This window comes from Aspergillus ambiguus (assembly GCF_047715705.1).
Source record: "Aspergillus ambiguus strain CBS 117.58 unplaced genomic scaffold BDV59scaffold_22, whole genome shotgun sequence".
Lineage (NCBI taxonomy): Eukaryota > Fungi > Ascomycota > Eurotiomycetes > Eurotiales > Aspergillaceae > Aspergillus > Aspergillus ambiguus.
The window spans coordinates 335078-354466 of record NW_027395535.1 but is presented as its reverse complement, the minus strand read 5'-3'; the positions used below and the strand labels follow the sequence as shown (position 1 = coordinate 354466).

The 19389-nt window shown below is 55.5% G+C and overlaps 9 protein-coding genes across 9 annotated transcripts; 5 read left to right on the top strand and 4 right to left on the bottom strand.

The window, feature by feature from the left end:
* Nucleotides 1-22: 22 nt before the first annotated feature.
* BDV59DRAFT_60815 (uncharacterized protein) lies at nt 23-3126 on the bottom strand. Its single transcript, XM_073696748.1, has 4 exons — nt 3051-3126; nt 1901-2956; nt 1243-1844; nt 23-1191 (listed from the first exon to the last, which is right to left on the bottom strand). The coding sequence occupies exons 2-4, from the start codon at nt 2933-2935 to the stop codon at nt 264-266; spliced, it is 2565 nt and encodes an 854-aa protein (XP_073546684.1). The 5' UTR covers nt 2936-2956; nt 3051-3126; the 3' UTR covers nt 23-263.
* A 787-nt stretch (nt 3127-3913) lies between these two features.
* On the top strand, nt 3914-6071 carry BDV59DRAFT_60798 (NRAMP family metal ion transporter). The gene is made up of 3 exons (XM_073696747.1): nt 3914-4758; nt 4808-5079; nt 5140-6071. Exons 1-3 carry the CDS (start codon nt 4114-4116, stop codon nt 5948-5950), a joined length of 1728 nt encoding a protein of 575 aa, XP_073546683.1. The 5' UTR covers nt 3914-4113; the 3' UTR covers nt 5951-6071.
* A 121-nt stretch (nt 6072-6192) lies between these two features.
* On the bottom strand, nt 6193-6901 carry BDV59DRAFT_203180 (putative SNF7 family protein (Cta1); the record flags this gene model as incomplete). Its single annotated transcript, XM_073694216.1, has 2 exons — nt 6193-6777; nt 6836-6901. 2 exons carry the CDS (start codon nt 6899-6901, stop codon nt 6193-6195), a joined length of 651 nt encoding a protein of 216 aa, XP_073546682.1.
* A 290-nt stretch (nt 6902-7191) lies between these two features.
* Nucleotides 7192-8014, bottom strand: BDV59DRAFT_181254 (uncharacterized protein). The gene has a single exon (XM_073690201.1). The coding sequence runs from the start codon at nt 7972-7974 to the stop codon at nt 7726-7728; it is 249 nt and encodes an 82-aa protein (XP_073546681.1). The 5' UTR covers nt 7975-8014; the 3' UTR covers nt 7192-7725.
* Nucleotides 7192-8014, top strand: BDV59DRAFT_181255 (uncharacterized protein). Its single transcript, XM_073690202.1, has 2 exons — nt 7192-7423; nt 7529-8014. The coding sequence occupies exons 1-2, from the start codon at nt 7246-7248 to the stop codon at nt 7603-7605; spliced, it is 255 nt and encodes an 84-aa protein (XP_073546680.1). The 5' UTR covers nt 7192-7245; the 3' UTR covers nt 7606-8014.
* Nucleotides 8015-8583: 569 nt separating this feature from the next.
* Nucleotides 8584-12792, top strand: BDV59DRAFT_60773 (SIT4 phosphatase-associated protein-domain-containing protein). Its single transcript, XM_073696746.1, has 4 exons — nt 8584-9503; nt 9561-10907; nt 10960-11637; nt 12079-12792. Exons 1-4 carry the CDS (start codon nt 8814-8816, stop codon nt 12772-12774), a joined length of 3411 nt encoding a protein of 1136 aa, XP_073546679.1. The 5' UTR covers nt 8584-8813; the 3' UTR covers nt 12775-12792.
* Nucleotides 12793-13429: 637 nt separating this feature from the next.
* On the top strand, nt 13430-15637 carry BDV59DRAFT_203178 (SET domain protein; the record flags this gene model as incomplete). The annotated part of the gene is made up of 4 exons (XM_073694215.1): nt 13430-13443; nt 13496-14035; nt 14099-14358; nt 14409-15637. The coding sequence occupies 4 exons, from the start codon at nt 13430-13432 to the stop codon at nt 15635-15637; spliced, it is 2043 nt and encodes a 680-aa protein (XP_073546678.1).
* Nucleotides 15638-15790: 153 nt separating this feature from the next.
* On the top strand, nt 15791-17797 carry BDV59DRAFT_181247 (NADH-quinone oxidoreductase subunit NuoF). The gene is made up of 3 exons (XM_073690200.1): nt 15791-16131; nt 16262-16333; nt 16406-17797. The coding sequence occupies exons 1-3, from the start codon at nt 15871-15873 to the stop codon at nt 17561-17563; spliced, it is 1491 nt and encodes a 496-aa protein (XP_073546677.1). The 5' UTR covers nt 15791-15870; the 3' UTR covers nt 17564-17797.
* BDV59DRAFT_194070 (putative MFS transporter) lies at nt 17737-19350 on the bottom strand (the record flags this gene model as incomplete). Its single annotated transcript, XM_073692336.1, has 4 exons — nt 17737-17765; nt 17856-18244; nt 18276-18386; nt 18470-19350. The coding sequence occupies 4 exons, from the start codon at nt 19348-19350 to the stop codon at nt 17737-17739; spliced, it is 1410 nt and encodes a 469-aa protein (XP_073546676.1).
* Nucleotides 19351-19389: the final 39 nt, after the last annotated feature.

The window sequence follows — 19389 nt, the reverse complement described above, 5'->3', positions numbered from 1 at the left end:
AAAGAATCGCTGTCTGTCATGCACCTGCAATAATGTCAAATCACGTCGTGTAAGGGGCCCATTCCTTCATTAAATCATCTCGCCATGCCTTTTAGGCAACGGATAAATGCACCCTAAAAACGCCCAGAAACCAACGCCCCACGACCGGAATATCCCAAGACTGTTGAAAAACGCACGTGAGTGGTGAAAATGAAGTAGGAAAACATGTAGTAAGAAGGAAGCGCCACGAGAAGAACTGTTTCGAGAGGCTCAGCTGAACCCAGTTACAGCCAATTGCCAACATCTTCGCTTCGAGACACGCGCTTGTTAGCTGGAGCGGGAGGGTCCAGTGCAAGCTCTAACCTGGGAGGTCTTTCGTCAAGAAGCCCTTTTTTAGGACTTCCACCAGCTTTGACCGGCGACTTGGTTGGGGACTGCTGGCGCGGTGGCCCTTCACGCACTGCTGAGAAGGGCCATCCGTCTTCTACAGCGGCGGCGACCCATGTCCTCAGACAATCATGGACGGAGCCGTAGAATTTTTCCTTGCAGGTCCGCAAACTCCCGCCCATGACCTTCTCGAACCCGGAAGCTCTGAGCTCCGTTCGCAGTTGGTTACGCTCCTCAGCTGACGGAAGGGACGCTATCAAACCGTTCAAAAGATCCAGGTGAGCAGCGAGGTAATTAGTGGCGTCCCATTCGACTCCACCGACATAAGGTGCAGCCGGAACTGGAGGTCTGGGTGCCGGGAAATGACGGTCTCGGAAGGACTCTGAAGTGGACATTTCGTTCTTCACGATTGGGATCACATTCAAGTGATGCAGGAAGATCCAGAACACTTCTTTGGTTACGTTGGTGACTTCTTTGCACCACACGCGGTACGGCCGCGATTGGTAAATATTGGCAATAAACGTCAACGGTTGATTCTCTTCTGGTGGTGATGGGTCCCGCAAGTAGGATAGAATTCGAACCGCACGGGTGGCTGCATCCTCGTTTGACGTTGCGAAGGAGAGCTGGGTGAATATGAGGTTGATGATGATACTGCGTGTAGTAAACTCGCTTGGACCTTTCCTTTCCTCATCAAACAACATCTGGAGCAGCGCTGGGAAGAGTTCTTTTTCGATAGCGGTGAGGCTCTGTAACGCCGTCGACGTTGTGCAGAGTCCCTTCAAGCACAACAAGGTCTCATGGAGTAGGTTATCCTCGTGCTCTTCCCTGGGGGTGTGTAAGCGGGTATCCTCTTGTGACCACTCATTTAAGACATACCTCCATTCCACCTTCATGATCCTATAGATCAACTGGACAATCTCATCCATCCCCCCATCTGCGATGAAAGCGTCAACCCAGCTGACAGTCTCGTTTCGCAGGAGGAGTCTAAGCTTATGCATCTTGCCTATTTCGATCATCTCCGGTTTCTGGATCTCTCTCAGATAATGAACGAAATCAGAAGGATCAGCAGCAGTGTCACGGCAGGCGGTCGTAGAGAGAGATGTCGTCGACGTTGAGGGTGTCAATATTTTTGAGAGGCCGGCAGGTTGGGAGAGATCAACCGATTTTGGACGCCGATAAGAGACCCCAATCTCAGACCGCTGCTTCTTCGTCGGAGAGGAGGTGCGCTTGGAAAATGTAAAACCGCGACTCCTGGACCGGGAGCGGGAGCCTTTCCCATCGTGGCTCTGTTGGTCATCTTTCTGGTCATTCCGGCGCCCACGGCGCCCCGTAGTGTCATTTGCAAAGGTAGACGCAGTTGGGCCCGCGCTGAGAGGAGTATTGCTCTCTGCTCGATCCTTTTGAATGAAATCAGCCTTGATGTTCGTATCCAGCGATCGCATCTTATCTCTCATGTTATGAGGGATGTTTCGCGCATCCTGTTACGTTGTTAGCCCCAGGCTCTGTCGGATTTGCAGCGATTGGGGGTACTGACCAGAAGCTTTTCAAACTCGCTCTCGAGATCCTTAGAGTTCAGCTTTTTCTGCAACTCGGCCTCTCTTTCCTTTGCATTGAATGCCGAAATGGCGGCTTGGACGCGGGAGACCCTCTTCGGGCTCTCCTCCGGTCTCTGCTCAGGCTCTCGCCGGGGCTCCGGTTTCGACGTGTCTTGAGATCGTCCTCGCGACTTTGATGAAGAAGCGTCGGGCTGGTCCACAATAGAGAGTCTTTCCAGAGAGATATTCTGCAGGGGCCCGAAGAAATCTTTTACTTTCCGATTGCCCGAGAAGATGTCGGACTTTGGCCGGGGCTTGGGCGGAGACCGGTTTGTGAGGGAAGGCTGGTGGTAGTCATAGAAATTCCGTTGCTTTTCCGGACCGTATCCCTTAGGAGTATAGAGAGAAACCTCTTCCTGCAGGGTTCTGCGTCTGCTGTGAGAATATGGCGAGGGTTGCTGATCGCGGAAAGGCTCTGGCCTGTACGGAGCCCAAAGGGGAGAGGGCATATGTTCGACAAGGTCGGTTGGACTGCGATTTTCCTTGTCACGACTATTCTTGGACTCTTCACCTTTTCTCCCTCGTTGGGATCGTTTCAGGATTGCGGAGAGACTGTTGGCTGACTTGGCCTTTTTGGGCTTCAAGTCGGCGGACTCCTGTGTGGGTTCGTCTGGTTTTTGATCTTTCCGCTCCATATAGTTTCTCAAGGATTTGAGGGAGACGGCACTTTTGGTCTTTTTGTGTAAACCGCTTTTCTTCTGCTGGGAAGGAGGGTATGGACCGTCGCGGTTAGGGGCGATCTCCGCCAGAGGCTGTTGTTGGCTCAAGGCCGCGTAGGCTTGATCGATGGGAGATATGGAAGAGCTCTCCGAAGGTTGGCTCTTATGGGACGTCTTGGAGGAGACGGCATCATCGGTGGAGAGGTTTCTCCGATGGGCTTTTGAGGAAGACAGGAAGGCTTTGAAGACGGAGGGCTTGGGAGGCAGTCGGGTAGCGTCATCGAATATAGCGGGAGCTTGCATGTTGGGAGCCATCTCGAAGCCTTTAACCTGAAACTAGGAGGGAACGTTAGTGAGCAGGTCGGGAAGTCGAGCAGTGAGACATGGGATACAGGCAAGCATGGAGACGGGCAGACACAGGAAGGCGTACGGTGAGAAGTGCTCGATGCAACGACAACCGATGCAAGGAAGCGGAGGGAGAAAAGAAGAGACAGCAAATGGATTAAGAGAAGCCAGAGAACGAGACGAGGTCCCTGGAGGAAGCCAAAGACATTGACAGATGGGGAGGGAGAGAAGAGAGGTGAGAAGAGAAGAAGAGGGTTAATGACTGGAGGACATACCAGACATTTGAAGAGGGCCAGCATGCATCGTGCTCCGCCTCAAGACTGGACTAGAGCGCGCCGTCCAGGCCGTTGCCGGGAGCAGAGAGAGAGAGAGAGAGAGAACAGCGATGAACGATCGCGGTGTGGAGGAGGGCGAGGTAAACAGAGGGCCGTCATGCCCGTTGCGGGGGGCAACGCGGATCTCATCGAGCGATGGATTGATGGGATCGATGGGCACGCACATACTTGGCAATTTGCTTGCTTCAGGCTAATAATGGAATGGCTGTCCTTCTTATTTGCCTTTCTTTACTCCGGAGAATTTCAAGGATGGTCTCGCGGTAGATTGACTGTCGGGTGGTTGCACTGATGCCACACTGTACTCTTCCCATCCTGAGGCCACCCAAGATCTGCCCGCACGCCAAGGCAGATCCTCACGTCGATTGTTGGATCGCGGGGGCGGGCACATCTTCATGGTATCTACATACGCCATGGTGCTGGATATTTCCCTTCATGGAGGAAAACTCCTGCCTACGCACCTCATGCGCTGTCTGATGGGGCGTTTTCGGCTATCTCCCGAGAATGCGTCATGGTAACCTTCAAGGTTCTCTCCATCCTCACCTCCTCTTATCTCTGTGCGGCAGTCGGGATTCCAATCGCAACGTGCCAACAGACACGAGGCCGTGATCTATCCATTTCGACCTGATCTCGAAGGTGTACACTTCACCAGGCAGGGGTGATCGCCCTCCGATGAGAACAATCGGGCAGTTCCGGTAGCGTCAACGTGAGGTTCCCCACACACGCTGGCTCTCTCTCCCAGCCCACCAGGCTCCCCTTAAGATCAACTGAACGACACACGAATCTCTCGTACGAATCGTCCATCGAAGTTTGGCCATGAATTGCCCCTCCCGCACGGATGACACCCTCGAACACCCCGGCTGGAACCAGAACCCACCCGCCCTAAATGCAGACATGACCACCCGAAACGACCTGAATGGAATCGCCAATTCCAAGGTTCACAGAAGTCATGCCTCCAGTGTGGGAGGAGCCGGGGGGGATGGGCTTTCAGCGACGCCATCTCAACCACCGGAGCCAGACGACAATGCAGGAGAGTTCGAGAAGAAGACCCCAGGCGAAGTGGTCGCTGCGACCCCCGGGGATGAATCACCCGGGGGCAACAGTAGACCACCTCGCCGTTCTTTTATGACTCTTGTGTCTTCACCGTTCGTGCATCTCGCGCAGTCCATCGTCAAGTTCTCCCGCTTCATCGGCCCCGGCTTCTTGATCGCTGTTGCCTACATTGACCCCGGAAACTACTCGACGGACATTGCGGCCGGTGCCGAATTTCGCTACGCTTTATTATTTATCGTTCTCTTGTCCAATCTCTTTGCTATTTTCTTGCAATCGTTGTGTATCAAGCTGGGTACTGTGACGGGTCTGAATCTGGCCGAGAATTGTCGAGAACATCTGCCCAAGTGGCTAGTCATTATTCTTTACATATTCGCCGAAGCTGCAATCATTGCTACGGATATCGCAGAGGTGAGTGCCTTCCAGCCGCGTCGCTTTGCCACATCTTAATAATGTCCAGGTTGTGGGGTCCGCTATCGCTCTGAACCTGTTACTAAAGATCCCCCTGGTGGCTGGATGCGCCATCACCCTTGCGGATGTCCTCTTCATCCTCATCTTCTACCGACCCAATGGCGCGATGTGGGGTCTGCGCTTGTTTGAGCTCTTCGTCACGGCCTTGGTCCTCGGCGTGGTGATATGCTTCTGCATCCAGCTGTCTCTTATCAAACACCAGTCGATTGGGAATGTCTTTCGGGGATATCTGCCATCGTCCGCCATAGTGCAATCCAAAGGGTGAGGATTGCTGCCCCGACCCTGCTGCTTCTGCTATTCCCGTACTAATCCTACTTACAGCCTCTACCAAAGCTGCGGGATTCTGGGCGCCACGGTCATGCCTCATTCCATGTTCCTCGGAAGTGGTGTCGTCCAGTCCCGGCTGAAGGATTTTGACGTCACCCAAGGCTACGTAGATCCTTCAGTTTGCTTAGGGAGCACCGGCGGAGAAGTTGAGTATCGACCGAGTATTCACGCGATCCGCGGCTGCATGAAGTATTCTATCATCGAGCTGGCCTTGTCCCTCTTCACGTTTGCTCTTTTTGTAAACAGTGCCATTCTCATCGTTGCTGGAGCCTCACTCTATGGGACGCCCAATGCCGATGATGCAGACGTCTGGGACATCCACAAACTTCTCTCCTCGTCAATTGCCCCCGCCGCGGGGTTGATATTTGCGTTGGCATTGCTTCTCTCCGGCATCTCGGCGGGGATTGTGTGCACCATGGCGGGCCAGATGGTGAGCGAGGGCATGTTGAACTGGAGCATCCGGCCTTGGCTTCGCAGACTTATCACCCGATCCATCAGCATCATTCCGAGCATCATCATCGCCGCAGCGGTAGGAAGGGAGGGCTTGAACAAGACGCTCAACGCTAGCCAAGTCGTGCTGAGCGTTATCCTTCCGTTTGTTTCTGCACCCCTCGTCTACTTCACCTGCCGCAGCCGCTACATGACGGTTCCCGTTGATGGAAATAGCTATGGGGAGGATGACAGGACCGAGGCGGTAACACTAAGAAACAATTGGCTCACAGCTGGTATCGCAGTCCTTGTGTGGCTAATTATCGTCGTGATGAATGTCGCTTTGCTCGTTTTGGTTGGACTCGGCAAGGCTTGAGGCGTTCAATCACCCGTGAGAAACGCGCCTCGCTGGGCGAGTGCCTATCTCGGCTGGGGGTTCAGACTGAACGGCGGACCGATGGGCAAGAATCGTAGATGGTTAGATAAAAGTGTGCATAGGCTAAACGGATAGATAAGTAGTGCATATAGAAACGAAACCCATACACTGCAATTAAAACAAAGGCCCAACTCCGAAACTGCCAGAATCTCAACTCCAAACCGTCATCATCATATGAATCGTTAACCCAAACCGCTGGCCGGCTCCTTCACCTTGCCCTGCTCTGGCGGCTCGTCAATGAACTGCGGCACCGACACTTCATCCTGCATGAAGCTCGGCATGGCACTCTCGCCCATCGAGCTCTCCAGCATGGTTTCCTCGCCCAGGGCCTCGAGCTCGGCGTCCAGATCGGCCTCGTCCACATCCTCGGGGACGTCGTAGGCGCGCGAGATGCTCTCCTGGATTTCATTGCCGACCTCCATCAGATCGGCCATCTCGTCCTGCATGCGCTCGATCTGGTCGATGTCAACCTTGCCGTACTGCTGCTTGAGCGTCTTGGTGGTGGTCTTCATGGCGTCCACGGTGGTCATCACGTTCTTGAGGTTGTCCTGCATCATCCCGGCCTGCTCCATGTTCCACGACTGCTGCGAGAGCTGGTCGCGCTGCGCCTCGTACTGTTTCCGCCGCTGCAGCACCTTCAGGGCCTTCTGTCGGAGCGCGGTCTTGCCGGGTCCGTCTCGCATCTTCGCAATCTTCGATTGGTAGGTCGAAAGTTCGGAGTTCAGCGCCGCGAGCTTGACGTCAATGCTGGAGATGCGGTTGTCCACCTGGGGGACGGAGATGTCAGTGCCCTTGCTCATGAGGCGGGGGCAGTGGGTTGCTTACGTTGGAGATGGCGCTGTCCAGCGTTGGCTTGGGAGCATTGTTCTTCGTACCGAAGAGGCGGTTCATGGTGTCGTTTCGTCGCGGTAGGAGGGATAGTAGACGTGAGGGGTGGAGATGTGGCGGGGGTTTGGTGTGGGAAAGGACAGATGGGCTGGGACAGAACACGTCCGTGGGCAGGTAGATGTGATCAGGAAAATGGCATCCCCGGGTATATCGTTGTGTGTCGTGTGTGAGGAGAGCTTTGTGAGGCGTGGAGGAGAGGTCAGTTGTGGTGGTTTACCTCCGCCTACGTAGCTTGGCTCACCCTTTCCATATTCGGCCTCTCCCCTCGCCGCTTTTGACACTTACAGAAGCGTATACAATGTGGTGAGACCAGGTTTGATTTACTTCGACCACCAACATGCAAGACAATGCTCGCCTTGAGAGAAGGCTGTGGGTATCACTTCGTTCTACTATACATCGCCCTCAAACTCCCCCCTGGCCAGGCCATCCCATCAACCATCCTGTCGTATTGTAGGCATTCCGTATGTCGGGTAAGGCAGAAGAAGACAGCCCCAGTGGAGTCGCCTAGTCAACCCTGGGATTACGGTATGTTACTGGACACCACGTGACGCCATATGATCGGAGCAAGAAGAGGAAGATTCGGAGCTGGATGAACTCATTCTTCATCATCATGCTTACTGGCACCTGCAGTGTGGCAGTTGTCTTCTGCCCAATCCCACCCATCCCCATCATCTGACGACGATCGGAGGAGGAATCATCAGCCCTGACAGGAGGAGATCGTCGGAAGACCCGGGGGCCTGATACAGCACGTGTGACCACGGGGCATTTTCTGTTCAGCGTGGATCCAGTCCCCAATCCAATCGATGGTCATTTCCTGCATGGTCTTTTCAGGTGAGAGGAGGCGGCATCATGGTCCTGAGTTCGGACAGGGCAAGAAAACCATGACGGGCGGCGGGTATGGCCAGTGCGGTACCTGATATACCTGATACAACCGACGGAGGTGGATGTTGGATGAACGGGATTGACAGGAGGGAATAGATATCGTTAAAAATGAGATGACCAGGAAGTACCTGTATAATTGTAGAAGTACCTAGGTAGTACCAGTAGCAGTAGTAAGGTACGTAGTAGGGAGTCATGATGAATCAGACCTGAAACGAGTCCCCTCTCTCCCCCCGCCCTACTTGCTTCTTCGTCGACATCGTTTTGCCGGCCGATCCAGACGCCGCCCAGCGCAACACCAACGTGACTTCAGCCAACCTCCTCTTCCTCCCCCCACCACCATCACTCCTTTCTTCACCTTCCTCCTCCACTACTCAACTTTATCTTCATACCAGAGATCGCATGGACTGACGGACTGGTTTCGCCTGTGCTTTTCAATCAGCCCTCCTCTCTCTCTCCGTTCACCTCACCCCCTCGACTCTCTCCCGACCGCGCCTCTGACGCGGTGTGTATCATCCTCCGTCTGGGCCCCCAACTTTCCCATTCAAGGAGCCTCAAGGAGTCGTCAGGGACTATTCCCATTCATTGTCACTCCCTTCGGCCCGGAAGGTACGTATGTGCGAATCCTGGATGCTTTCGATCCGATCCGTTGTCGTCTCCACCCCCTCGCACTCGAGCGTTTGCGAGATTCGGACTTGGATGACCACCACCACCACCACCACCTCCTACATCCGTCATACATCAGATGGCTAACATGTCTCCTCTCACTGCAGCGCTTGGTCGCTCCCTTCACCTTCTGTCTTGTCTTCTACTGTCACCGCTTGATTCCCCCGAGACGATTTGCATATAACGACCGGATTTAACTTCCTTGGAAATAGCCTAATATCCAGAACGCCATTCCTCCTTCTGCGGGCCTTTGTACCATAGAGACGCTCTCCGCCACCATCTCATCGGCGAAGATCGGCATCCTCTCCACCAGTGATTGTGACCCATCGCTGCTGTCCATGAATATTTTCGCCCAACTGTATAATTCACCATGTTTTGGCGTTTTGGAGGTCATGCAAGTATCTCCACTGTTGATACCCTGCTGGATAAGCCCGATGTCAGCCTGGAGGAACTCCTGGACGAGTCGGAGCTAATTCAGGAGCTGAAGCAACATAATACGAAGCTCATAGAATATTTACGCGATGATAATGTCTTGAAACGTCTTATGGACTATGTGATCGCCCCGGGCCTGGTGAGCGAAGACGATGACGACGACGACGACGACAAGGAGGACAAAGCCCGTGACGGTAATGCCGAGCCGAAGGAAAAGGATGAGTCCGCCGAGGAGGATCGCGGTGACCCCCTCAGGGACATGCTGGGACCAGAGGACCTGGACAGGGCCGAGAAGGACCGCCTCAAGCGTGCCTGTGTCGCCTGTGAGATCCTCTCGTCGGAAGTGTGGTCTATTGTCGATTCCATCATGCTCAACACCGACCATCTGCGGGAATTCTGGGGTTTCCTCAAGCGACCGCCGCCTCTCGACTCGGTCCAGGCCAGTTATTTCACTAAAGTGAATGAGACTCTCTTCGACAAGAAGACGAGCGAGATGCTGGACTTCTTCAGATCGGTGGATGACGTTATCCCCGCCATTCTTCAACACGTCGATAACCCCATGGTCATGGATCTGCTGTTGAAGATAATCAGCCTCGAGAAGGTGGAAGGGGGCCAGGGAATCGTCGATGTAAGTTGGAGATTGTCCCGTTGACGTTGGAACAATTGATCTAACCACAACTCACAGTGGCTGCAATCGCAAGAGCTGATCCCGACCCTGCTTTCCTTCTTATCGCCGGACTGGCCTGCGTCTGTCCAGACTTCCGCAGGTGATTTCTTGAAGGCTATTATCACGATATCCGCAAACGCCACTCAGAACGACCAGTCGTGCATTGGCCCCAATAGCCTGACCCGTCAACTGGTCTCGAAGCCATGTGTGGAAAGCCTCATCAACTCCATGCTGAAGGGTGGAAATCCTCTGACCGTGGGCGTCGGCATTGTGATCGAAGTTATCCGGAAGAACAATTCCGACTATGACCCAGAAACCCTGAATGGCCCGGACTCAATCCCCACAACGTACGATCCTATCTACCTAGGAAATCTGCTGCGCCTTTTTGCCAAACATATACCCGACTTCATGGCCTTAATCCAAAGCTCTAAACATACCGTCAGCGAGGGAGGCGCGGTTAGGTGTGTTGAGAGGGGCCAGCTCAATTCCGCTTGGGGTGGGAAGATCGAGCCTCTCGGCTTCGACAGGTTCAAGACATGCGAGTTGATGGCGGAACTGCTGCACTGCAGTAACATGGGTCTCCTCAACGAGCCTGGAAGCGACGACTACGTGCAACAACGTGACGCTGAGCGCGAAAGACTGGTGCGGGAAGGATTCTTCAACAATCATCGGGATGAGTCCTCCGCTTTTGATGGAAATGACTCGACTGTGGATTTCGTGAATGGCTCGGTGGTTGGTCCAGAGTCTCCAGAAGACTCCAGAGCTACAGAGCCGGCTCATGCTGGCGATGATGGCTTTGAAGACGTCAACTCATCGGGTGTTCTCGTTGACGACGAGAAAGACAACCTGGAGGGGAAACAGCAACCCGTTTCCCAGGACGCCGCGCAAACCCAAGAAACTGTTGAAAAAGTGTCAACTGAGCAGGCCGAGGGCGTCCATGATAAAAAGGATGAAGCGACTGACGCAGCCGCCTCAGCGGAAGCGCATACTCCACCCTCGGATCCGTTGTCGCCTACGGGCCTTACACATAAGATCGGTGAGGTGTCGCTTGATTCATCTGAAACCCCGAAGGAGACTCAGCCATCGGCCCCGATGTCTTCCAACCCAGAGGCAGTTCCTGCGCCTCTCTTCGCTGCGAAATCACCAAACCCACAGGAGAGCTCTCCAACCCCTGGCGCTACTGAAAGCACCGAACCTCGATCCAACTTGGAAAATCCAGGTGCGGAGGAAGCTCCCACGCCAGAAGAGACCAAGGCCTTCCAACAAATGCACCCAGACATCCAATACGATATAAACGGCCAGCCTGTGGTAGGCGATTATCTGAAGCTGATGTTCGTCGAACATCGAGTTGTACCGACTATTCTGGTAAGTGCGCAATTGAGTTGGAGGGGTGGCGGCTGTTAACATTCTTCATTAGGACTTCTTCTTCCGCTTTCCGTGGAACAATTTCCTCCACAATGTCGTGTACGATGTTGTTCAGCAGGTCTTCAATGGACCGATGGAGCGTGGATTCAACAGGGCGCTTGCCGTCGACCTCTTTGAGACTGGCCAGATAACGCAGGAGATCGTTGCGGGCCAAAAGCGCAGCGATGAAACGCAGCGGACGAAGCAAATCCGACTTGGCTACATGGGACACCTGACCCTCATTGCGGAGGAAGTTGTCAAGTTTAGCGAACGCCACCCACCGGAGCTACTTTCTCCAACCGTCATGGACAGCGTGTTGAACCCTGAATGGATCGACTACGTTGAACAAACCCTCTCTGAAACCCGGGAGCGCGATAATGCGATTCTGGGCGGCGTACGCCCGGACATGTCCATCGGGCACCGCCAAGGCATGCTCAGCTCCGGTCAGGGTATGACTACCTCATCGGCCCTGGCTGAGGCAGGGTTGAACGGCGCAGCTGGAAGCACTGGATTTCAGGGCTTCGATATGATGAACCAAGGAAGTGTTTCTGGTGGAGCTTTCGGTTTCGGCGGTGGCGGCAGCTCTCTCCTGAGCGGCTTTGCAAGCTCGAGCGACGACGAAGATGAAGAAATGGAAGATCAGGATGACCGAAACATCGGTGATCAACCCGCTGAAGGCGGCTCTGACGATGTAGGTGATGATTTCTTTGTTGATGTTGATATGCATGATCCGTGATGACCTGCTGGTGAATTCTGCATTTCCTGCCCATGATACCACGCTTCGTTGTCTATACCTGCACTGTTTTCCTTCTTTTTTTTTTTATAGAGTTTCGATTGTGTTCCGGACTGTTGAGCGCAACCACCGTCGTGATATTTGATGGGTAATACAGGCTTCGCCCTCAGTTGGCCCCTGAGACACTGTCCTTATTTAACGTGTTATTGTGACATTCCCCTACGGCGATACTCTGGATACGAGAACCTGTCTCCCACGTTCTTGTTCTGGTAGTTTGGTTCGTGTCATGTGCCTTATTTGTGTACCTCAAGGAATACCCGTTTGCTATCGAAGCGCCTGTCCCTTTGTACAACTTTTCAATTATGGGTGGATTACAAGCTCGCTAACGCATCAACCTAGGGCTCCTCGAACTCTACAAGTCAGCCTATTCCCATCTTGCCTCCGCCGCCGGCTCCCTTAAGTCTTGGGCCATCACGAGCACGGCGGCAGCTGGCTGCGCGACTTGCTTTGCAGAAGCAGCAAGCGACAGAAAACGCAGAGAACAGCGAAGAAAAGGGCGAAGAAGGCCAGCAGGCAACGATACACGACAATAGTAATTCGCAGTGGCCTAGTAACCCGTTCGTGATTGCCGGCTTGGAAGATGAGGGTGATGGGTCAGGATCTGCACGAGCAGCCTTCCCATCCACCGACTTCAACCCCAGCCATAAGGATGACCCCTTGTCGTCTCCGACTTTCCCTGAGTCAGGATTTAGCCCGCCAGATTCCTTTTCGAACTCCTCGGAAGAAGGCGAGGAAGGCCGGACGGAAGGTCACCGGCGAACTGAGCGAGTTCCCCTTGAGGTTGATGAGGACGAGGACGACATGGGCGAGATGGTGGGCCCTTCGCTTGGGTCGGGCATGATGGACTCGGATGAAGAAGATGAGGCCATCATGAACGAGTCACTGGGATATCCGGACCTGGGTGCCGGACGGTACAAGAACTTCCGGCAATCACGCATTGGCGGATCTCCCTTCGGAGACGATGATCAGAACGATAGCAGTGACGGGGAAGATGATGGACTAGTGGAGATTTTGGTGCCGGGAAGGAAGTCTTGAGCATTGTCTTTTTTTTTTTTTTGCGCATGTTATTTCTACGCCCGTTCTTTTTTCTCCTGCATCCTGCCTGCCTTTTGGTTTCGTTTTCTTGGGCGGTGATCGTGTTTGGTTATTGATCGGACGAAACCTATCCTCATGATGATGTACACTATTTGATTGCATAGCATTTGGCCCATGATCCATCTTTTGGAGGACGCACGCCTGATCCGAGGAGAGGCGATTAGACGGATGAGGTTATATTCTGTGTTCTTCGACAGGGATGATGATATACGTGGATTGATGGACATGTGAACGATCAACGATCTATCTGGCATTCTCGTTTTGTTTTTCTTCCGTTATTGACATTTTTCTGGCATTTTCCAGCTTTGGCGTGACGCCAGAGACGTGTACGATAACCGAGGTAGACATGCAAATCGTTTTTGTTTCGATTCAATTGCTTCGATAGGGTTATGGATGTAGAAGGGAGAAGAAGGGAGAATCCACACGTCACCGAGCGAGGCAAAAAAAAAGCGGATCATTATTCATCACCGGAGATCTTCTGCCTTCTTCCCTGCATATCCCCCACTTCCCCATCCTTCAAGGGAAGTTGACACAATTTACCAATTGGGACCATACAAGCTGTCTGAAGGTGATCATCGTCGGGTTTCTGACAACAATGGATCCGTCCAGGTAAGTCGCTTTACCGGACTACCAAAACAATGCCACTAACAGGTCTCTGCAGGTCCAATAGTGACCCCGGTTTGGACGTCTACATCACTCTGCTGGAATGGATGACCGATCACGGGGGTCATCTCCATGAAAATGTGCAGATAGCCAAGGATGATCGTCGCGGAGTCCATCTCCAGGTAAAATCCGACTGTAGGGACGGGCTAGCCAGCAATACCAATGTCATCAAGACTCCGCTGGCAGCCACACTGTCGTACTTCAACGCCATTGAGGCCTACTCATTCCGTGCGCAAGGCCTCCACCTTCCTAAGGGCTTTGTGGACGCTATTGGCCCCGATGAGACCACGATATTCTTCCTCATGGGTCAGTACCTGCGAGGATCGACTGGCTTCTGGTACCCTTATATCCGGACGCTGCCTCAACCGGGCGACCTGACTACGCCTTTGTATTATGATGGGGATGATTTGCGGTGGCTGGCGGGAACGAGTCTGTCTCCTGCGAGAGAGCAGAAGAAGCCGTTGCTGGAGGAGAAGTATCGTCGTGCCGTTGAGGAGCTCTGTAAGGCTGGGTTTGAAGACGCGGAGAAGTATACCTGGTGAGCGACGGACGGTGGTGTTGGGTTACACTCATAGATCCGAGAAAAGGCTGACTGAATTAGGGAGCTGTACCTTTGGGCGTCAACGATCTTTGTCTCCCGGGCATTCTCCGCCAAAGTGCTGTCTGGAGTGGTTCCTCATGCCGGCCTCCCAGAGGAAAATGTCTCGGTGCTTCTCCCGTTCATTGACATGCTAAACCATCGGCCGTTGGCCAAGGTGGAATGGCGTGCTGGCGAGAGCGATGTCTTCTTTGTTGCTTTGGAACACGTTGGCGCTGGCGAGGAGGTTGCAAATAACTATGGGCCCCGGAACAATGAGCAATGTGAGTGCCCGATGTATTTTGCGCGGTCGGCCAAGCTGACACACGGCCAGTGATGATGAACTACGGCTTCTGCGTCCAGAACAACCCGTGTGACTATCGCACGCTTAAGTTACGGGCACCACCTGGGAGTCCGCTGCAGGTCGCGAAGCAGAGGCAGCTGGAATTGTTCCCATCCCGGGAGGACGACGACCATTACTATGTTTTCAATATCTTCTACCCGCTACTAGCCCCAGATACGCCAATGGAGCACTCGGTATTTTCCCCGGCGCTGCTTAACGCCCTCTCGGTCTTGACCGCCAACGACCGCGAGCTGGAGACTTTGGAGGTCTCCGAACATGACATTCGCTTGGACGAGTCATACACACGTACGCGCCCCATCCTCATGGCCCTGGGGCAGGTGGTTGTGGAATCGATCACCCATATCGTGAGCCTGAAGGCCTCCGCAGACGGTCTTGAAAACCCCACGAACCTGAAACAAACCCATGCGCAGATCTACCGGGATAGCCAGATCATGCTGTCGCGGACTGCCCTGGTGATTGCGGCGTGGACGCTCCACCGTGCCCGACAGCATGATGTCGGGAATACGTGGGAGGAGACCAAACGACTTCTTTCGGCACACATGTCCCGTCTCCCCGCTGGGCTCTTTCCGGAAGAGGTGCGCTCGAGGATTCAAGTGCGCATCCTGGAGCGTCCTTCTCTGGTGACGAGCAACGGGGAGCTGTTCACCCCGGGGGATCTGTCCGGGTCATTTCCGGCGGAGATGCAGAAACCCTGCAAGGCGTTCATCGACGCTGCCACCACGGGCGGCTGGGAAGGACAGCCGGGAACGTCGCCTTTTGTGTTCCCTTTGTATCTGTGCCTGGTCGTGGGGGTCCACCGTGCTAATACAGGAGCATGCCCTTTGCCGGCCCGACTGAACAAATGGGCTGCTTTCTTGCTGGAGAAGTACGAGTCGCTCCCGCCGTCGTCGGAGCAACTTCTCAGCCTCCCGGACCCGGAGGACGAGGAGCTCCTGACCGGCCTCGATGATTATCTGGAACGGTGCAAGTCGGATGGGAAGTGGACGCCCCTGCTGACGGATCTGGAGGCATTTACAGGAGACTGGCGGGGGGTGGACTGGTGGCTCTCGCCCAATGCGTTGCGATGGGCGTGGATGGTGGTGCAGGAGGAAACCGTGCAGATCCCGGAGGACCCGCTGGGGCTGCTGGCGGCGGAGAGTGACGGAGGGCCGGTGCAGTTGGCGACGGAGAGGTATTTGTACATTCCGGGGAGTAAGTAGGTAGACGTATAGATCTGGATATGAAGCATAAGTGCATTATGCAGGCCATGTATAACACATGACTAAAGAATGCACGTGACCACCGGCAGCCAATCAGCGCGCGGCCAAAGCGGATTCTCAGCAACCAAAAGCAACTTCGACGCAACTTCGTCCGCCCTTCCCCTTCCACGCCGTCTGCTTCCCCTCCTCCTCCCCCCCAGTGCTGTCAATTGGGCCCTCCGCCAGCCGTCACCATGATATCTCGAGCGGCCGCTCCCTCGGCTTCCTCCCTTTCCACCCTCTCCTCCCGTTCCGTCCGTGTCCAGGGCCCGGCTGCCCGTTCGTTCGCGACCGTCCAGGATAACGCCCCCCCGGTTCGGCATCATGGCGGTCTCCAGGATAAGGACCGCATTTTCACCAATCTTTACGGTCACCATGGCGCGGATCTGAAGTCGGCAATGAAGTACGGTGACTGGTACCGCACCAAGGATATCGTCTTGAAGGGTCATGACTGGGTACGCTTGTTCTGTCCACCTTTTGTTTCTCTTCGATCCCCGGCGATGGCGTCATTCGGTGTACCCAGAAAGAAGAGGGAAACCCATACAGTTATGGTGAAGAATGCTAACGGTGTGGTTGGTTTCATAGCTCATCTCCGAACTCAAGGCCTCGGGTCTGCGTGGTCGTGGTGGTGCCGGTTTCCCCTCGGGTTTAAAATACGTAAGTGGGATCCATTCTTCGGCCTTTCCAGCGAGGATCGACTGTCTAACATGTTTCTGTGCACGCTTGTAGTCCTTCATGAACTTCAAGGACTGGGACAAGGACCCCAGACCCCGTTACCTGGTCGTCAACGCCGATGAGGGTGAGCCCGGAACCTGCAAGGACCGTGAGATCATGCGCAAGGACCCCCAGAAGCTCATCGAGGGCTGTCTGGTGGTCGGCCGCGCGATGAATGCCAACGCCGCCTACATCTACATCCGTGGCGAATTCTACCACGAGGCCACCGTGCTGCAGCGGGCCATCAACGAGGCGTACGAGGCCGGCCTGATCGGCAAGAACGCCTGCGGTTCCGGCTACGACTTCGACGTCTACATCCACCGGGGAATGGGTGCCTACATTTGCGGTGAGGAGACCTCCCTTATCGAGTCCATCGAGGGTAAGGCCGGCAAGCCCCGCCTGAAGCCTCCTTTCCCCGCCGCTGTCGGTCTGTTCGGCTGCCCCAGCACCGTCACCAACGTCGAGACCGTCGCCGTCACCCCGACCATCATGCGTCGTGGCGCCAGCTGGTTCACCTCGTTTGGTCGGGAGCGGAACGCCGGAACCAAGCTGTTCTGTATCTCCGGCCACGTCAACAACCCCTGCACCGTCGAGGAGGAGATGTCCATCCCCCTCAAGGAGCTGATCGAGAAGCACTGCGGTGGCGTCCGCGGCGGCTGGGACAACCTCCTCGCCGTCATCCCCGGTGGTTCCTCGACCCCCGTCATCCCCAAGTCGGTCTGTGACGAGCAGCTCATGGACTTTGACGCCCTCAAGGACTCCCAGACCGGTCTGGGTACCGCAGCCGTCGTGGTCATGGACAAGTCCACGGATATCGTGCGCGCCATCTCGCGTCTGTCGACCTTCTACAAGCACGAGAGTTGCGGACAGTGCACTCCCTGCCGGGAGGGCAGCAAGTGGACGATGCAGATGATGCAGCGTCTGGAGACGGGACAGGCCCGCGAGCGCGAGATCGACATGCTCCAGGAGCTGACCAAGCAGGTCGAGGGCCACACCATCTGTGCCCTGGGTGAGGCCTTCGCCTGGCCCATCCAGGGTCTGATCCGCCACTTCCGCCCCGAGCTCGAGGCCCGCATCCAGGAGTATGCGAAGGAGCTCGGCCAGGGCCCCTATGCCGGTGGCTGGCACCCCAACAGCCGCGCCGAGGGCAAGCTCATCTCCCCGGGCATGTAAAACTAGATTTGTGAATATCATGTCTGTTTCCTTTTTTTCACGAATGGGAGGAGAGATACAGAGAGTCACCGAAAAAGCTTCATCTGGTTGTCCTCCTTCTTTTATTGCCTAGACAAGGGCGTCTATCTCAAGCAGGGGGTGTTCTTTGCTTTGTTCGTTTAATGTTGGTCCCATCATGTACAGTTTCTGGTAGCAATCACATCTTTCTTTTGTTACGCTGTAGCCTCAACCTAGACTATCTATGCCTTGCGTTCGTCTCCCACCACCGTCCCTATCTCCACTCCCGTCTGACAGCGTTGGTCCTCCTGCTGCTGCTGCTGCCGCTGCTTCTCCAACCGAACCGCCCGTTTCTCTCGCCACCGCATCCCAACCTCCAGACAGAGCACCAACCCCCAGAACGTAAAGCATAAGCCCGCGCCCATCGCCCACAGCATGGAATCGATGACCGCGGCCCCCACGGCGCCCAACCAGCAGCGGACGAGGTTACTCGCGGCGGAAGCCGTAGCAGGCCGATCCGGGAACAGGTCGACGAGGAGGGTCGAGAGGGTGCTGTTAGCGGCGACGAACGAGAAGCCCACGAAGAACTGCAGCACGAGGGGCACTGCCAACGGGGCCTGTCGGTCCAGCGTCCAGCCGTACGGCACGAACGCGACCAGCCCGACGGCCACGACGGGGAAGAAGCTGCGCAACCGGGCCTGCTCGATCGGGGAACTGGCGCAGGTCGTCGCCCCTTTTGCGGTCCGTGGGGAGTCCGAGCCGCTGTACGGTGCGTCGGTAGCTGCGGTCGAGGAGTTTGCCGTTGAGGATTGCCCCGATGCAGGCGCTGACGCCAAGGGGTTTGTTTGCAGTCTGGGGATTAGCTGTGGGAAGGGGCGGGGGCGAGGGGAAGGGACGAGGGGAAAGTACAGGAAGCAGAGGCCGATCTCGAGGGTGTTGAGCCCGTAGAGCCGGGTGAAGAGGTTGGGCGTGCTGGTCATCAGGGCGATGTTGGCGAACATGACCAGGCCGACGAAGGAGATCAGGATGAGGGCGTCGGGCTCCAGGACGATGGAGAAGGCTCTCAGCGGGTTCGGGAAGGCGAGCTTTGAGCGTGCGTCTGCTGGCGTTGCTGCCACTGCCGGGACATCGTGGGAAGAGCGCCGCGCATGACGACGACGGCGACGACGACGACAGTACTGCACGACGGACATACGCCAGCCTTGCGTCGGGGGCACGTGGCCGTTGCCGACGACTGAGCGGGCCGTCTCGGGCATGGTGAGCGCATACAGCACGAGATAGCTACCGCTGATGATGGCGAGGAACCAGAAGACGCTGCGCCAGCCCAGGAACTCGGCTAGCAGGCCTCCGATGATGGGGCCCAGGGCCGGGGTCGTGATGTCGGCGATCACGCCGTAGCCGAACGCGATGGTGCCGCTGCTCCCGGCGCTCTGGAGGCATCGCAGGACCATGAGTGCGGCGTAGCTGTTCTGCAGGGCCAGCCCGATGTTCGCGGCGGTGTAGATGGTGAAGGCGAGGAGGTAGGCCGGGCGACGGCCGCCGGAGTCGGCGAAGGTGCCCATGAAGCTGGGGGCCAGGCCCTGCAGAATCATGTAGGTGGTGATGCTGAGGTTGATCAGGGCGGTGGTGAGATGGTAGTTGTGGACGAGCGTGGGCATGACCGGGTAGTAGATCTGGCCGGAGAGCGGCGAAAAGAAGGACGCCAGGGTGACCATGAAGACAATGAAGTATTTGGCCTGCTTGCTGAAGGCCGAGTACACCGGTCTGGCCTGGGGATCCTCGACGTCCATGGCAGGCGTGTGATGGACGGGGAAGAGAGATAGGTTGTG

Coding starts and splice junctions, on each gene's coding strand:
- BDV59DRAFT_60815 (XM_073696748.1), bottom strand. CDS start 2,935: ATGGCTCCCAACATGCAAGCTCCCGCTATATTCGATGACGCTACCCGA. Junction 1,845..1,900: donor GCGAGTTTGAAAAGCTTCTG/GTCAGTACCCCC, acceptor ACAACGTAACAG/GATGCGCGAAACATCCCTCA. Junction 1,192..1,242: donor ATCATGAAGGTGGAATGGAG/GTATGTCTTAAA, acceptor ACACACCCCCAG/GGAAGAGCACGAGGATAACC.
- BDV59DRAFT_60798 (XM_073696747.1), top strand. CDS start 4,114: ATGAATTGCCCCTCCCGCACGGATGACACCCTCGAACACCCCGGCTGG. Junction 4,759..4,807: donor TTGCTACGGATATCGCAGAG/GTGAGTGCCTTC, acceptor AATAATGTCCAG/GTTGTGGGGTCCGCTATCGC. Junction 5,080..5,139: donor GCCATAGTGCAATCCAAAGG/GTGAGGATTGCT, acceptor TCCTACTTACAG/CCTCTACCAAAGCTGCGGGA.
- BDV59DRAFT_181255 (XM_073690202.1), top strand. CDS start 7,246: ATGCTCGCCTTGAGAGAAGGCTGTGGGTATCACTTCGTTCTACTATAC. Junction 7,424..7,528: donor TAGTCAACCCTGGGATTACG/GTATGTTACTGG, acceptor TGGCACCTGCAG/TGTGGCAGTTGTCTTCTGCC.
- BDV59DRAFT_181254 (XM_073690201.1), bottom strand. CDS start 7,974: ATGACTCCCTACTACGTACCTTACTACTGCTACTGGTACTACCTAGGT.
- BDV59DRAFT_60773 (XM_073696746.1), top strand. CDS start 8,814: ATGTTTTGGCGTTTTGGAGGTCATGCAAGTATCTCCACTGTTGATACC. Junction 10,908..10,959: donor GAGTTGTACCGACTATTCTG/GTAAGTGCGCAA, acceptor ATTCTTCATTAG/GACTTCTTCTTCCGCTTTCC. Junction 11,638..12,078: donor CTGAAGGCGGCTCTGACGAT/GTAGGTGATGAT, acceptor GCATCAACCTAG/GGCTCCTCGAACTCTACAAG.
- BDV59DRAFT_181247 (XM_073690200.1), top strand. CDS start 15,871: ATGATATCTCGAGCGGCCGCTCCCTCGGCTTCCTCCCTTTCCACCCTC. Junction 16,132..16,261: donor TCTTGAAGGGTCATGACTGG/GTACGCTTGTTC, acceptor TTGGTTTCATAG/CTCATCTCCGAACTCAAGGC. Junction 16,334..16,405: donor TCCCCTCGGGTTTAAAATAC/GTAAGTGGGATC, acceptor GCACGCTTGTAG/TCCTTCATGAACTTCAAGGA.